The sequence below is a fragment of the Siphateles boraxobius genome, unplaced genomic scaffold (genome assembly GCF_051911475.1).
Source record: "Siphateles boraxobius isolate OS27281-9 unplaced genomic scaffold, OSU_SipBor_1 6, whole genome shotgun sequence".
Taxonomy (NCBI): Eukaryota; Metazoa; Chordata; class Actinopteri; order Cypriniformes; family Leuciscidae; genus Siphateles; species Siphateles boraxobius.
Window position 1 is genome coordinate 26092470 of NW_027509186.1, and position 16628 is coordinate 26109097.

The following is a 16628-nucleotide window of genomic DNA, read 5'->3' on the forward strand; positions in this document are numbered from 1 at the left end:
TCGTTCGGGGCCACGCCCACACTGAGCTCCTGATCCTAGGGCAGGCAGGCAGAGTGTAAAATGGCGCACAGCTGTCGGTGGCGGTTCCCTGCTCGGCCCGGAGGGAGCAGCAGCTCGGGCACCGGGAAGAAAGCGGGCCGAATTCGAGTCAATGCTTCCCTCCTAAACAGCGCGGGGACTAATCCGAACACGAACGGGCTCGGGCCCGGTTTCGACGCTGCGTTGCAAGTGTCCGCTGCCATCAGCAGCAACCTGCAGAAATTTCGGGATGTTTTGGGGGAGTCGAGCGGCTCCAGCAGCGGGGAGGTAAGCGGGACCCAGGCTAAAGCGTTAGCCTCATTCACGATCAATGCAGGAATTACAAATAACTCCGCGACTGTGTAACAGCTCTAAGTTGCTCAGAGAGGAGAGTGAGTGAGTGAGTGAGTGTGCTAGTTATTTTGCTGCGCAGCAGACACATGCCTCCATCCATGTGCTGTTTTTCTCACTATGGGACCACTGACAGGCTAAACTGCTAGCTAGCCCACATCAAAACACTCACCTATTCAAAACTAATGACTGATGTTGCAGTGTCTCTGTAGTCTATGTATCTATGTTGATGCGATCGGGCATCATATTTCGGTACCCTGAAGAGTTAACTGCCATTTTTGACAGGATGGAGATGCGAAGCCAGATAACTGTAACGTTAGGCTGCTTTGGGCTGAACTTCAGTTTAACTCGGAGTCTCGTGCGTTTCATGTGACACCGCTTTTTCAATTGAAACACTTTGAAAGCACTTTTTAAGATATTAAGAAGAGAAAATACCCAGATTAACGTCTAGCTTCTGCCATTAAATCAAGTCCAAAAGAGCTTAAAGACAGATAAAGGATGAAGTTACAGATATTTAGCACCTTTCAGTTACTCTGGTCATTTTAAACTGTGCTTTTCACCTCAAAAATAGATTGAATTATACATTTGATGACTCTATATTGGATTTCCAAGTTAGCTCACTGTGTATCTCACTTAAAGACAGCTAGGATCAAAAGACTGGTGGTGTGTAACGAAATTTCCTCTTTTAAATAAATAAACCGGTTTGGGTGTTTCAATAAGCATAAACGAGCAGATTTTAGCAGGACCGACCACCTTGTGCCAGTTGGTTGTTGTTGTCGTCTGAGCATTTAGCGATAGCACACAGAGTGCATGTATCATAGCTGTAGTTAAACTTCATTTTGAAGTGTTGGCCTAGACGAAAGGGTAGATTGAGCTCAGAATGTGTAATGTTCTGTTGCTAAAACTACTGTGGCCGTGCATGTGTGCACTTCTGATATTATTTTGCCCCGCTATACATTGCCCTCTATCTTGGGTTCATAAATGGATGATGCTAGTAGCAGTAAGCAGGGTAGCTATAAAAATATGCAGCCTCATGAGTTTTTGTAGCGAAGGGTGGGCCATATATTCACAAATCGTTTATTTAGTAGGAAAAGTTTACAGGGTGTAATAATAAACCTCTCCTGTTTGATCTCCTTCACCCTCGAGAGGAACCTGGCTAACGCGTTAGCCTGTTAGCATCGACTGATGCACACACAGGAAAATGGGAGGTGGACATGTTTTTTCCCCCTCAGATATTGCGTAGTAGCAGTACGCATTCGGAAAAAATGTCATTTTTAACCGGAATCAAGCGATTCCTGTGCAAAACCTCGCCGAGGCTACAAGGACCATATGTTAAATCAAATACACGGCATATGCAGTGTTTTGAGCGGTGCAAACGGCTGCCGCAATAAAATACCGTGTTTGACTGAGGTTGTTATGTATGGGGGTGTGTACTGTGACAAACTACCATCTTCCTTTCTCAGTAGTAGAGCTAATCGGAAACGCGGGTATATCGAAACGAGAGCAAGCGCGCACCAGAATCATAGCTTGCTTGATTTTATGTTTCGCCTACGGGAAATTTTTCGTTTGATTTAAGGGCTGTATAAATGTAGTCTACTCATCATATTTAATTTAATATAAAATGTTGATAAAATGTTTAGGCCTTCTACTTTAATCACCATTAAATCAAAACAGACCTATTTTTCATCTAGTTCTTTGGGTCTTATTGTTAAAATGTGTGTTATTGAAAACAATTGTTTTTATAGGCTTTACTAATGCTTTAAGGCTCTAATTATTGTAATAGCTTGCTCCCCCTCTAAAACAACTTTTTTTGTCTCATGATGTCACTTAGGCCATACAGGCTATTGAATAATGTTAACAATGAGCCAGCCTTGGCTATTTAAGTAAAATTGTTCTGTTTTTTCTTTCTTCTTTTCTTTGAAAATCCCGATTCATTCATAAATATGCCTCAGTATGGATTGTTTGTGAATGGCAATGTATGTTAACTTTAAGAAATGAAAATAGCATCCAAACTATACATTTTCTATCCTGTGCTTTTGTGTGCATTTGTTGCAGTTCAGTATGCTTTAATACACACACACTTGGAGCCTTTTTGGAGAGTGCTCTATTAAAACACGAATCCATTTGTGAAATGTATAAGTAGTGTATACAAGCCAGACAGACGGCTAAAATCCCAGTGGAGCTTGCAGCACATGCGAGTTGCGGACACATCATTGTAGTTTCATTCAGAGGGGATGTTGTGCCTGGGTAGGATTGTTCTGGTTCATCGCAGCCCGCTGAGCTCACAGAGCAGCCTTAGGCCAGTAGCATGCTCAGTAAACAGAAGCACGCCGCCCCTCCTTCTCAAAAGACCCAAATCCAACAGCACGGGCCCACAGGGCCCCCAATAGGATTTCTCTTCTGATGGCTGCCTTTTAGACTATATCATTAACCCATTTGGACGGCTTAAAATGTTTACATAGAGGTAAATACGTCTGTGTGATTTTCTTGCAGCTCCAGAAATCTTAGCTTGCTTTCGCTTTGATCTTCCAAACTATATTTTTTTCTAAATCTAAAGTGCAAATACAAGTCTGTGGCTGTTTGCTAGACAACTGTTACTTTCAGGTGGTGTCCTGTTTAAGTCTCCATTCATCAGATTCTTTGTGAGGGACGCCATTTGGCTTGCCTTTTAATGTCCAGAGTAAAGCCCCGCTTACTGAAGCAGAATGAGGATCAATATCAAGGCCTTGTACAAAAGTGCATTTGAATGGATACAGCAAATGAATGCTTTGCTCCGCTGCTTTCTAATGAATGGCGTGGCCTATACGGAGGGAAGAAGTCCAGCAGGTGTTTGGCCTATTTATCTGGAGAGGGCCCTGTCCCCTAGACAGCGTGTGGATCATAGCAGGAAGCTTTGTGTCTGCTTTTATTCCAGCCTTTATGGAGTGCAGGCAGCTGAAAGAGCACAGACGTGGATATCAAAGGGTGAAGAGCAAGCCCTCCTCCCCCTGGGACAGCGCTGGGAGGGAATTAGACACAGGCCGTCCCATCCATGGCTTTATTCTGCTTTTGTAGGCGGGCAGAGGGGGTTTCGTCCTCGCTTTTTGCTCTGGGGGGAGCAGGAGCAGCCATTGAACGCATGGAGCAGTTCTCTCCAAATTTATGTCCCTCATTACACCTTGCAGGAGGCACATTTGTTTTTATCTTAAAGCCATGGCTCCTCATTAGCGTGGGTGTGAGGTGTTGGAACATGTTGTTTCAGAAACTCAGTTCTGGGTGCTTTGAATGTGGGTGCATGAGCAAAATCAGAGCATTATATCTGCATCTCATGAAGGGAAATTTCTCCTGTTGTGTTTTGAAAGTATTTCGAGAGGCTTGAATGATTGTCACTGCCAACTACTGGGGTTCCCCCGCCAGTTTTGTTTTTGTTTTTGAAGGGGGTTTTGAAACAACCTAAACTATTTCTCATATGTGTCCCTTTTTTTTTTCTCTTCTCATATGTCCAGACATGTTTCTTTTGCTATGAGTTGTCCTGGGTCTGGGCATTTATCTTTTATACAGGCATTTTTGATTGAATCTGATGTTACAGCACTTGTCAAAACTTCACATTGTTTAGAAAATGGTGATTCAGTGAATTTATGAAAGGCATTACTATAACATATCCCCAGGCTTAGAGATGATAATCAGTTACATGTCTTGATGTGGATATGTTGGCTTACTGTGATTATAGGTGTGTGTGTTTGGTATCATTGGCCACACACACAGTACTGCAATTATGTCCCGCTCTGGGGAGGGAGAGTTGCCAGGTTGCAGTGTGCTTGCCAGTTTATGCCCAGTTTCTTAATCGAACTGTAGATGCCATGTTGAGAAACTTTCCTGGGTTTGTGACCATCTGCTCGGAACAGGATGTAATGAGTTTATGTAAACAAATAGTCTCGTTTGCTTACCTTTTATTTATGGGAACTTCGAAGTGGCACAAACAAGTGCTTTTATCTGCTCTTTTTAGAAGGGAGGATGTTGATTTGATACTGTCCCTTAAAGGTACAATACCTAAGATTTTATGCCTGCTAGAGGGCGCTACATTCAAAACAACAACAACGGCTTTGCTTGATGAGTATTTAACAACATCTACAGTTTGACAAAATTACAGCCAACAGTTCACATTCCGAGAAGTATTCGCGGTGAATATGACCTTACGATTTTTCACATCATATGCATAGACAACAAGACATTCTAACAATAATACTAATTGTTATGAATCCTTTACTGACATGAAAATTGAATACAGAACACGGTGTTACTCACCTGTCAATTAAAACACATGCAAGATCGGCATCTCTTTCTAGTTCGAGTTTTTCACGAAGTTCTCTCCATTTAGGAAATGCCACACCGATGTTGATCCTGGTTTTATCTCTCTTCTTGTCCCAAATTCTTCTTGGGTCGTTTGGTTGACCCGTTCATTGACGTTTGCGTTTATGAGACTTGTCTTTGTCGACAGAACCAGCTGCAAAAGAATAATTGTGTTCCATTCCATAACAAATGCGTGAAACAAGGTGACGTTTGTTTCTTGATAGACGCTAATGCACAACTACAACTTCCGCATTTGTCCAGGACTCCACGCAGTACGAGCGGAAACCGAGGGTAACGCGGATATGACGCAATTCACTGGCGACTCCCAGCTCACCCCTGCTCACACGCCCCGTTTCCTTGGTTAAAATCTCAATTTTCTCACGATTTAAACATTGTTTGAAACATTTGGAATATTGTAAGTTAGCACCTTAACTAAATATATAACACTTGCCTTGTGATTTTAGGATATTTTAATGCAAAAATCTTAGGTATTGTACCTTTAACTGTGCATATTCACGTGTTTGCTTGGTGTTTTGATGATCACCCTTTTCACAACTAGACATTCTTAAAATCCAGTTGTTAAACCTTAAAAGTTTTTAAAATATAAAACCAAGCAGCATCAGCAAACAAATGTTTGTAGGAACTTTTGAGACACTTTTACAATTACTTTTAACCAGCTGGTTTCAAAGTGATTTATTTTTTTAACTGTTTGGGGTGGCGAATAAAGAATAGGGAACACTAATGAAGAAAGTAGAGAATAACAAACAAGTGTTTTTGTGTCGCCCTCTCCGCCACCGCTATCTCTCCTCCCCCATCCTGCACTGGCAGCAGGTGCTCGGGCGCCTTGGCTGAGCCGAGTGTCACTTTCTCTAGCCCAGTATCACCGTTCCCCCCTCCGTCTCAGCCGTGGGTGTTGATTGAGCAGTTCCGTCAGAGCGGATAGTCAGAGAACTTGTAGTGTGTGGGTGGGTTGTTTAGAGTAGCTTTTCATGTGCTTGTTTGCCACCGAGCCTGTTCATCTTGCTGCATCTTCGCTCCATGCCTTTATGGTCAGAATGATGCTCTGTACCCTGTTTCTCCCACCCTGCATCCCTCCGTCCCTCCTCCCTTTCCTCTTGTCTAGAGATGTTGTTTACATCTTGCAGTGTGCCTTGCGCACAAGGTGCAGGAGGGTGTGCGTGTGTGTGTGTGTGTGTGTGTGTGTGTGTGTGTGTGTGTGTGTGTGCGTGTGTGTGTGCGCGAGCCAGTGTGTGTGCACGAGCATGCTTTTAAGTGCCCGAGGCAGAGTCGTGCTGTCATTGAGAGCTACTCATGGTGTCACACTGACTTTGAGCTCCATTGCTCGCAGCTCTCTAGTATCACCTTTGGCTCAACAGTAAAGCTGCAATGAAGTCATTGTAGCTCTGAGAGCCTGCATCCAAAAGAGCTGGAGGAAAAAAAAATTGACTAATGAATTCACTATCAATAAATGTTCACGGTGAACATTATCTCTGGAGAGTTGTGCATTATTTCAGCCTTATCTGAATCAGGTCTTCATTTTAATTTAGATTTTTACCAATCGATGATTGGATGTGTATATATATATATATATATATATATATATATATGTATATATAAAAAGCTCTATTAAGATGATCTGTTAACACTGATCATCTAATAACACACTCTTATTTAATTTTGGTCTGCTTCCCATAAGAAATTTGTCACCATATGTTGAAATTAAAGCTGAATGGGGATTTGTTAGTGAGATTAGAATTGTATGTGTGCAGTCTCCGGCGGCATCTGTTCTACAAACTGGACCGAAGGGAATTTAGCTGCAGCCCCACATGCTGCTATAAATAAAGAATATGAAATGAAATGCCCCCTAAGGCTTGAAAATCAACACAATAGGCTTTTTAAGAAAGTTACAGACATTAATCATCTTTTGAGCGGTAGGGCCTAGTACATAGTGAAATTATGTCAGTGCTTGTTCAATGTAATGAAGACCCATTTACTCTCTGTAATAGTAGTAGCAGTACTGTAACGCAGAAAACTATAAGCAAATGGTTGAACACAGGGCTGTTGCGGTAAAGGAATTTCCCTTGCGGCGATTTTGAGTTGCACAATATCGCTTTTTTTTTTTTGCTGTATAAGTGTTACGTTATGGTCAGCAAGCACAAGGTGAATGAGATTCAAACACAAAACTGGCTTTATTAGCATAATCCAAACACTCTGAATGAACACAAAGGAGAATAACACAAACCACACCATGCATAAAAGAGAACTTACCAAGAGACTTAGTCAATAAACGTACTGTTACTAATGTAACTTCGGTTCCCTGAGAGTAGGGAACGAGTATTGCGTAGCTATACGCTTACGGGAAACATATTGAAGCCTTTATTTTAAAACGCAGTGCAGCTGCACAGCGAGCATAGAGCAGAGCTGACTAGCACGCTCATTGGCTGTGCTGCGGGAACTGTACAAACCTATGGCGAAGCGACTTAGGCGCGCGAACCAATTAGAGCGCTGCACGCCGAAACCCGTCAGAATGGGTTTGGCTTCTGGCTATAAACAGACCATTTCGCCATAGGAATCAGGTTTAAATCGACTGAAGCGAAAGCACCTGAACCAAGCGTAATAGCAATACAAGCTATGCAATACTCGTTCCCTACTCTCAGGGAACCGAGGTTACATTAGCGTCTACTAGAGCAGCACGATTAATCATATCGAAATTGCAACCGAGATGTCATGCCTATGCGATTTTATGACGCAAAATGCTGTGATTTTATATGAAATAAATCAGGGCTGTTAACGCAATTAACGCAGCATCTGTTATTTTTTGTCATCCTTTGGCTAGTGTTACATAATCCCGCTCTTATTCGTGCAAATGCCTTTAAACCATTCATGCGCGACAAGTCAAAAAGAGAGCACGCTGCCTGTGAATGTCCTGAGAAAGACGCGCGCCAGTATCATGCGCATGCACAGACCACGTGCCAGAATAGTTCTCTTTTGTGCTTGAACGAACAATAACTCGCACAATTATACCAAAATGACGTTTTGTCGAGTATCTTCATAACATAAGAGCAGTCTTATGATGGACGTAAAGAGTTGAAAGAATGACGCGCGTGTGATATCTGCGTCTCTGTCAGCAGAGGCTGCTCTTAAAGGGCCAGCAGCTAATAAAGTTTTCTGTCAGTAAAGTTAATCAAAGAACAAAGGGAACACAAAAAAATGTTACTCACTGCTCTTGACTTTTGTAGCTTTAATAAGGATCTGTATATAATTGATAATTTATGCACCGCAGACTGTTTTTGATTCTTTATTCAATTTCTGTATATGTAGTACTACCTGTTACAGGGCTCGAATTTCGGTGCGGGATTGCGGGTATTGCGCATCCATTTTAATCATTCCCGCAGGTCTTGCGTTTATAATGCGGGAAATTCCCGCAAACATTCATTCAATCTAGCATGTAGGCCTATGAGTAAATTTAACCTAACAGATTATAAGATCAAATCAGTCATTTTTAAACATTCTGCGAGACGTAATTTCACAAACAGCGTGAGTGATTCTGCCAATGCCGCGTCTTCTCTGTCTCTCAAAATAGGTTGCACAAGGCAAGCCAATCGCGCTGCAGCTGCAGGCGGTGATTCTAGACTCTCGCGTTTCAGGAGTCGGGACATTTGAAATGTCACTTGCACAATCGGGCCATTGCATCGTCACTATTGTTTATAATTTGTGCGTCTTAAGTCTTACCTATTTAAACATTCAAGCGATTTTAAACCGCATAACAAACAGCTCATGAGTAAAAAAACTGAGTTCTTGTGATTGCTTAGCAACAGGGAGCCCTTTTTAAAGTGGAGAAAGTTGCGCGGACTGCGCTTTACACGCAACATGTGAACGGCCCCTTAATGGATCCGTGCACTAGCTCTCAAAGTGAGAGTAGCCTAAAATTTCTGTCATTATTGTATATAAAACAACAAAAGATAGCATTAATTGTAAGGAATCAGAATTAATAGCCTATGTATTCAAATTATCCAGGACTAAAAGATATTCCGTGTTATTTTTTCCGTTTCTAGCATTTCTGAATACTAGTGTTAGACCTAAACTTTTCTCTTAATTTCATGTATTTATTTGTGCTACTTTTTTCAATTTAATTCAAAGATTGAAATCAAGCTTCCTTTTGTTGTGTAAACTAAAAAAAATGATCCCATTGTAAAAACACAAATACAATGAGTGAGCAAACATTTAGCTAAACGTATTTTGTTAAAATTGTCTAAAAAAACTCCCCCTTCAAATTAAAAAATCCCCCCCATAAGAATGACCTAAAGGGGGATTTCCCCCCTATTTTCCAAAACGAAATTCAGGCCCCGTGTTAGACAGGAAGGGCACAGGTAAATATGACATTTATTATGGGTTTATGTGAGGATTGTTTGAAGTTCACTTAAATTAAAATCTGTTATATTTTTTAAAGCCTAATAATGTTTAAAAAAATGTATAGCTTTCAATTGTAATGACGGAATCACTAATGTTGGATGGCTATAATTAGTTTAAAATGGGGTGTCATTTATATTTTTAGATTGGTTTGTGTGAACATCCATACGCAGCACAAAAGTCCGGCATCATCCATGAGTTCAGCGTTACCTAGCTACTTCCTATGACAAGACCCGTGTTTCAAGATGGCGGCGGTTTTGACGCATACATAGAACCCCAAGGCGACATCTAGTGTATATATCTATGGGTTTCTCCTCAGTGGTATAGGCCAAGGAGCTTTGTTCAGCAGCTGCGCCAACTCTGAGAACCAGACCCTGGGTCTTCCAGTGAGGGGCTATTAGGTGGACTCCACCAGCTCGATGACCTGAGGGAGCATCGAGACCGGAGGGTATGCGTAAAGAGGGCGGCTGGGCCAACTGTGGGCCAGCACTTCCATGCTTTTGGAAAAGAATGTTGGGCAGTGAGAGTTGCCTTCTGAGGCAAATAGGTCGATCTCTGCCCTGCCGAAGACACTCCAGATCAGATGAATGGTTCAGAATGCCTGGTACGTGTGCTGCCCTCGGCGAGCCCAGGTTGGCATGTGCCCATAGGAGGAGGTGTTTGGCCATGGCGTACAGGTTGCCCAACCTGAGACTGCCCTGGCGATTTATATAGGTCACCACTGGCATGTTGTCCGTTCGGACCAATAGATTAGGTTTGGCAGGAAGGTTTTTAGGGACAGAAAAAAACGCTCTCATTTCGTTGATATGGAGGCATTTCTCCGGACTCGACCAGAGGCTGGAGACGGCCTGCCCTCGAACAGAGCCCCCCAACCTACGTTGGAGGCTTCTGTTGAAATCATCTTCCTCCTCGGACCATACCCATGTTTACATCCGACTGGTACCAGTCGGTGACTTTCCTAGGAGTCAGGGCTTTGATACAGCCCCGGTTCACTCTGCGTAGGTGGCCAGAACGCCTCGTATGGGCCGGTACTCGGGGTTTTAGCCAGCGCTGCAGGGGACACATATGCAGTAGATCCAGTTGGAGTACTGATGGTGCTGAGGCCATAAGGCCCAGAACCCTCTGAAACGTTCTGAAGGGCGTGTAAGAGCCCCTTCTGAACGAAGCCGCGAATTGTTGAATGGAGAGAGTGCGGTCTGGCGTGAGCTAGTGCTGGGCGATAAACCGGTTCAAACCGAAAACTGGTTTATATTTTCGTCACGATATTGATTTTGAATAAACCACCATACCGGTGTATTTAATTACACAACGTAAAGAACGAACTTAACGCTGTGCGACACTGTTTCAGACGGACCCTTTACAATGTTGCACTTCTAAGCAGCGACGAGTGAGGGTAAACAAACAGCAGTGCTCTGTTACGTTACATGGACGATGGATGCTGAGCGCTTTATTGTAGCGCGAAAGTACATTAATATAATGCGCGAGCGCGAATCTCTCTGCTCGCGCGCGGAATATGTGCCGCGCTCTCAGATACACGCTGCTCTTGTTAAAATAGGTCTATTTTCTCTGGGCTCGCTCCGATAATCCTGAACTTAAAACGTGTTCAGTGCAATCGCGAATCTCTCCTCTTCCTCGGCTAACAATTTTAGGTTATAGGAACGTTTTCATAACGTTCCCATTAAGTTATAAAAATGTTAATGTTATTTCTGAATGTTCTAGGGACATTCAAAATGTCCAGTTTTTTAGACGTTGTATTAACGTTATTTCTTGGTTATAAGAACTTTATTCAAAACGTTATAAGAACGTTCAATTCTCCCGTTATATAAACGTTGTTTTAACGTTCTTGCTTGGTTATAAGAACATCATTCAAATTTCATTAGAACGTACAATTCTCCTGTTATATAAACGTTGTATTAACGTTATTTCCTGGTTATAAGAACGTTATTAGAACGTTAAGAAATAACAATTTTAGGTTATACTGGGCGCTATTCTATTCTACAATATTCACTAATGACAGTAAAATAGACCATCCTAAGTCAATTTACTGCAGTAATTCCTCTCTCAAACAGTAGAAAATGCTTTGAAAACCTGATTATGCATGAAAAAAAAAACCCGTCATAAACCGGAAAACCGGCATAATTTTGAAAAAAAAACTGATATACATTTTTGGTCAAACCGCCCAGCACTAGCGTGAGCCATGCTCTCATCTGAATAGAGTCGATAACTGTTCCCAGGAAGGTTATACCTTGGCTGGGAGACAATACACTCTTTGATAAGTTGATCCTGAGCACAAGGCATTTTCAACAGGAACCAGAATCTGTGGGTCAGTAACTTGGCCTCCGATTGGGCCAGAATGAGCCAATTGTCGAGGTAGTTCAGAACGTGTATTCCCCACTGTCTCAGGGGACAGGCCAAATGGCAGGACTGTGTATTGATAAGCCTGCCCCTCGAAGGCGAATCTCAAGAATGGCCTGTCATGAGGGGGCTATCTGGATATGAAAATTAGCGTCTTTCAGTTCCACTGACAAAAAAGAATCCCCTGGGCGAATCTGCGCAAGGATCTGTTTGGTTGTTAGCATCCTGAATGGCCATCTCATTTGTTCAGGTGTCTAAGGTCTATGATGGGCCTGAGGCCACCATCCTTTTTTGGGACAAGGAAGTAATGGCTGTAAAAGCCCTACTCACTTAATGACAGGGGAACTGTTTCGACAGCTCCTTTCGCTAATAGATTTGACACTTCGGTGCAAAGGATGTGAGCAACGTTGCTTCTCACCGCTGTCTCGACCACTGCATGAAAGTGCGGAGGTCTAACCTCGTTTTAAGTTCATAACCCATTCTGACACATCAGGGATGGCTGCCCAGGCCTCGGCCCGATTGGCTAGGGGTTGAATGACGTCTGGGGACAGGCCGCCATGCAATGGGGACCCGGCCACCCAGGTGTTGTGTGTTGTCAGAGAAGCCCTTTACAGCTGGACCGAAGAGGCCAGTGTTAGAGACTGGAGAGTCCAGAAAGGCAGTCTTGTCTGCGTCCTTCATATCCGTCAGATTTTGCCAGAGATGGCGCTCTAACACAGTCAAACCGGCCATGCTCCTTCCAATAGCCTGGGCGGTGGTTTTAGTGGCACGCAGGGCTAGATCAGTTGCACTGCGCAGGTCCCTAAAAGCCTATGGAACATCAGAAGAGGCGTTCTCGAGTTCTAGCGTGTAGTTCGGGAGGCCGCCGTCCGCTGTGCTGCTTGCTGCAGGTCGCTCGTTGCGCTGCTGGGGCTCGTCGTCGACTTCTCAAGAAAAGGAGTTTTCCCATAAGCGTATAGCTACGCAATATGAGAGACCACTCTCGAAAGGGAACCTTTCATTCATTATTCATTAATTATTGAAACGAGGTGTTGAAATTATTTTAACTTTTAGAGAACTTTACAGGACTCTATCAACGACCAATGCATTGCTGGGGTAATGCTTAAACTGATGCTTCACTTCATAGAGATCAGTGGTATTGATGCATTGTCCAGTGCTAAGCTGATGCCATCGGGGTTGCGCTTGTTGCCAGCTTGTCAGCATCACTGTATTACAATCACTTGCACACTCTACTCTGATGGTTGGTTGAAATCATATTTATTAAATACAATATATTTATTATTAATTTCCATATTCATTTTCTGTAGTTTTTTCTCTCTCTGTTGTGTGTAAATTCATCCCCTTCAGACCACCAGTGCTACAGCCATACACATGCAGATAGGCGTCTTTTGGCCATTTTTATGAGTTGAAACTAGCAGGTTTAAAATGTGTCTTGTAAACTCTGCTTCTTCCCATTTAGTTCCTCTACATCTAGCTGTTTTTCAATGCAAAAACTCATCTGATTTAAATTCCTTCCTTTGACAAATACAGGGCTGCCTGTTTAACGCCTTTATTACTTGATTTTGAAAACATAATTTTTTCTTCTCTATTTTAGAAGTCATGGTTACTGGGAATTCCTTTTGATGTGCTCCCAGTTTCAGTTTCCCATAAAATCCTTTTAAATCATCTGATCTGTGGAACTCTCCTCTACACATACAGACAATTAGTGTATATAAGTTTTCTCTCAGTGTGTGTCCTTGTGAGTATAACTTATTTCACACCAAGGACACTTCAATGACTGAGACATTTTTATCACAACGTAAAACTAAGCGTGCCCAGCTGCAGAGCAGACAGTAATTACAGTATTATCTGCACTGTAAGCCTGTTGAAAAATCTGATAAATGTGGGAAGTGTCTGACTTAAAGGGATATGGAGCGTTTAAGTTGACTCAAAAATGGAATTGGAATTATGGCTTACCTAAAATGTTGTGACAGAATTAGACCAGAAAGGCAAGAGCCCAAATGGACCATGTAATCAGCATTCCTCCCTGTATCCCTCATGTCAGGTGTGAGATAAGCACAGGGCTATCATAAAAGCCTGGAGCTTTATTAAATCCTATCATAGGACGTCTGCAAAGCTTAGCCTGTTTGATGGAGGTGGAGCAGTTGTCAGGAGATACAGCAATTGCGACAGATGTCCTAACAGTGAGTGATGTCATGCAGCCCAGCGACAGCATCTCCTAAGGATACCTAAGTGGAATTGGCTGAACTAGTCATATCTCAGTTAGAGGTGCCATCACAGATGTGTTTGTTACTTTCTCAAGTTGTCGGAAGAACACAGAACTTGGTTTGCTTACTTTTGATCGATTAATAGTCTGTTGTTTTGGGCAACCCGGCAAGTAGACTTCAACGTGAAGTCTATTAAATTTGCATATAGCGCTGGAATTGAAGATCGGATTTATATCCGTTTTGCGAAAACACATTTATGTGACCAGGTGTAAATGGAATCGTTTTGATAAGTCAGATAGCTAACCGATCTGAGAAAACGCACAAAGTGGCCAGGTGCCAGTGAAAGTGCAAATTGCCTTCTAAAGGCGGTTGCACGGTTGTTGATGGGCCCTGTTTTTCTTGACATTTTCTTTTTACTTGTTCTTTTAGATTCATTTCATTGTTTCTAACATTTCTTGTTCTATAGACATGCTTATTTATTTATTTTTATACTGTACAACCAGTAAAACATGTCCTGTTCTCTAGTAGCAAACATAGTTATTATTTATTTATTCATGTTGTACCAGTCCAATATGACTGTCTGTTGAAAATAAACCTTGTGTTGTAAGAATTTGTTTTATTTGTTATGAATCTATCTTGATGCGTTTTCCCATAACTTTTGTAAATTTACATATGTTTAAAAATATCTAAATTAATATAGATATCGCAATATCACTTTTTTTTTCAATATCGTGCACCTCTAAAGAACAGTTTGCACCTGATTTCTGGATTTTGGATTTACAAAAGTTATCCACTGGAGCTTTAAACAAATGAATGAAATATGCACACCAAACTAGAGGGTATAACAAATAATATAGATATTATATAATTTGTATATATCTATCATTTTTTATTTCTATATTTTAATTGCTAACATAATGTGTGGTCTCTTGCCTTTTTTCAGTCATGAAAACTGAATGACTCTTAGACAATAGCCACTTTAGTTTTGTGGACACAAATTTAGAAAAAAACTAAATCTATTCAGGTTAAATCTCATAAACTGACGCCCCTGAACAACTGAATTCATTGAAAAATGTTCTTTTCTTTAGGAGGAATTTGGAGGCTTTACCACAGTCATTGACAACAGAAGAATACACAGCCCAGGAAGGACGTCAATAGGTAAACTATCTCTTACATGTGTATTCTTTTGGGGTGTAACGATACACTCACGTTACGAAACATCCGTGCTTACTTACAGTATGTGAGTTGTAAATCTTTTCATCATATAAAGCCATCGTGTCTCTTTAGAAGACTTGGATTTGGATTAGACCACTCGATTGATTATTTCTACGATGGCTTTATGACATTTTTTGGATCTTAAGTTTTAGAGGAATTAACTTTAAATGGAGCGATACAAATCTCTTATGTTTAATAAAAAAAAGTTTAACAAAAATATGTCAGGTTTGAAACGGTGAGTATTAGGGATGCTCCGATCAGGATTTTTGCAGCCGATACCGATAGCCGATTTCTTGTCATGGTGATCGGGCAATACCGATGCTTAATATACTTAATATAAGACAAAGATAAATACAAACAAAATGGAGCAGTCTGATGCAGCCCACGAGGTTAAATTAAACATTGTCCAATAGTAAACTTTGGGGGACAACATAAACATTTTATCACCTAAAATAGAGAAGTTGGTTGAAACTTAAACCTTGTCCAATACAAGTCTGAGCAGGACAAAAATTAAATAAACAAATAATTTAAACTCCTTAAAGAACAAATTGGATTAGTTTGATGCTACTCATTAGAAGGGATGGGCATTTCAAGCAAAAATAATATTCGAAGATCACTGGGTATTATTCGAAAATCGCACCATTCCCCAAATGCACGCACACATGCATGTATAGGCCACACACTTGGTGAAAACGGAGTGGTCTGACGTTTAAATATAACTTAAAAACGTAAATATGCTTTTCATACTTGTTTGGGCTTGTTTCATACTTGTTTCATATAATGTTCTTTTTTTAAATTTCATCTATGTTGATTATATGAAAAAGGAACCGCATGAGATGGGTAAGATAGGATCATAAGATGCCCCATATATCAGGAGACATTTGGAGTGGGTCAGACATGATTTTTAACACTTAAGTTTTGTTTTGTAGAAAGCTGTTCTTTAAAGTGAATTTCGTTTTGTAAAAATTGTATCTTAATTTCAATCAATGTTTCATCAACCGATTGGCTGGATTTAATAAATAAGAAGCGAAATATAGCAGACAATATAATAGGACACGGAGGTGCCCGCACGTGAACTGGAGCGTCTCATAAATGAACCGAAACTCAGCGTATAAGCTACTTGCCTCACAGACCTGAGAACGTATAGAAAGCTTGAAATGTCTATTTAAGAAAAACAACAACAACAACAACAACAATTCAAATTGATAAGAAATGGGGTAGCCTACTCTCTGCTAATGAAGGCTAATCCGTATGAAGTGTGCATTTCTCTCTATAGGCACTTTCACTACATGCAAAGATGGTGTCACCATCGCCAACTGTATCTTTGCAGCCAGAAAACACTAGTTTATTAATAAACAATTAAAATGTATCATGCTGCATAAACATTATTTTTGCCGGTTCTTTGTGGCAAGCTTTATGAATGCGCTTGATATGCGGAATATAGGCAATATTACGATAATGCTCATTATGGTTTAGTACTTTCTCCCATATATATTTAAGTAATTAAATTAATATAAATATGCGATTAGACTAATGGCTTAAATGAACTACTCTTAGTCAACTAGAAAAAAACTTAGTCGTGCACGGGCAGCTCTACTTATTGCATATATTTCCTAACCAGCACGTCACTGCGGGCGTTCTGAGCTAGCGAAGCAACTCTTCAGAAGAGCGATCTCTCTGGAGAGCAATGCTCCTCCACATGAGATTCCTTTGAAACTTAGGCTTCATGGCAAATAGCTATTT

The 16628-nt window shown here is 41.3% G+C and overlaps 1 protein-coding gene across 2 annotated transcripts in view; it reads left to right on the plus strand.

Moving 5' to 3' along the window:
* Positions 1-21: 21 nt before the first annotated feature.
* Positions 22-16628, plus strand: part of kmt2a (lysine (K)-specific methyltransferase 2A) — a 38938-nt gene continuing 22331 nt past the window's right edge. For both annotated transcript variants that reach the window (XM_077208496.1, XM_077208497.1), the window contains exons 1-2: positions 22-306; positions 14759-14828. In XM_077208496.1, the coding sequence (XP_077064611.1) occupies positions 61-306; positions 14759-14828 (316 nt within the window). In that variant the 5' untranslated portion in view covers positions 22-60. The remainder of the gene's footprint in view (positions 307-14758; positions 14829-16628) is intronic.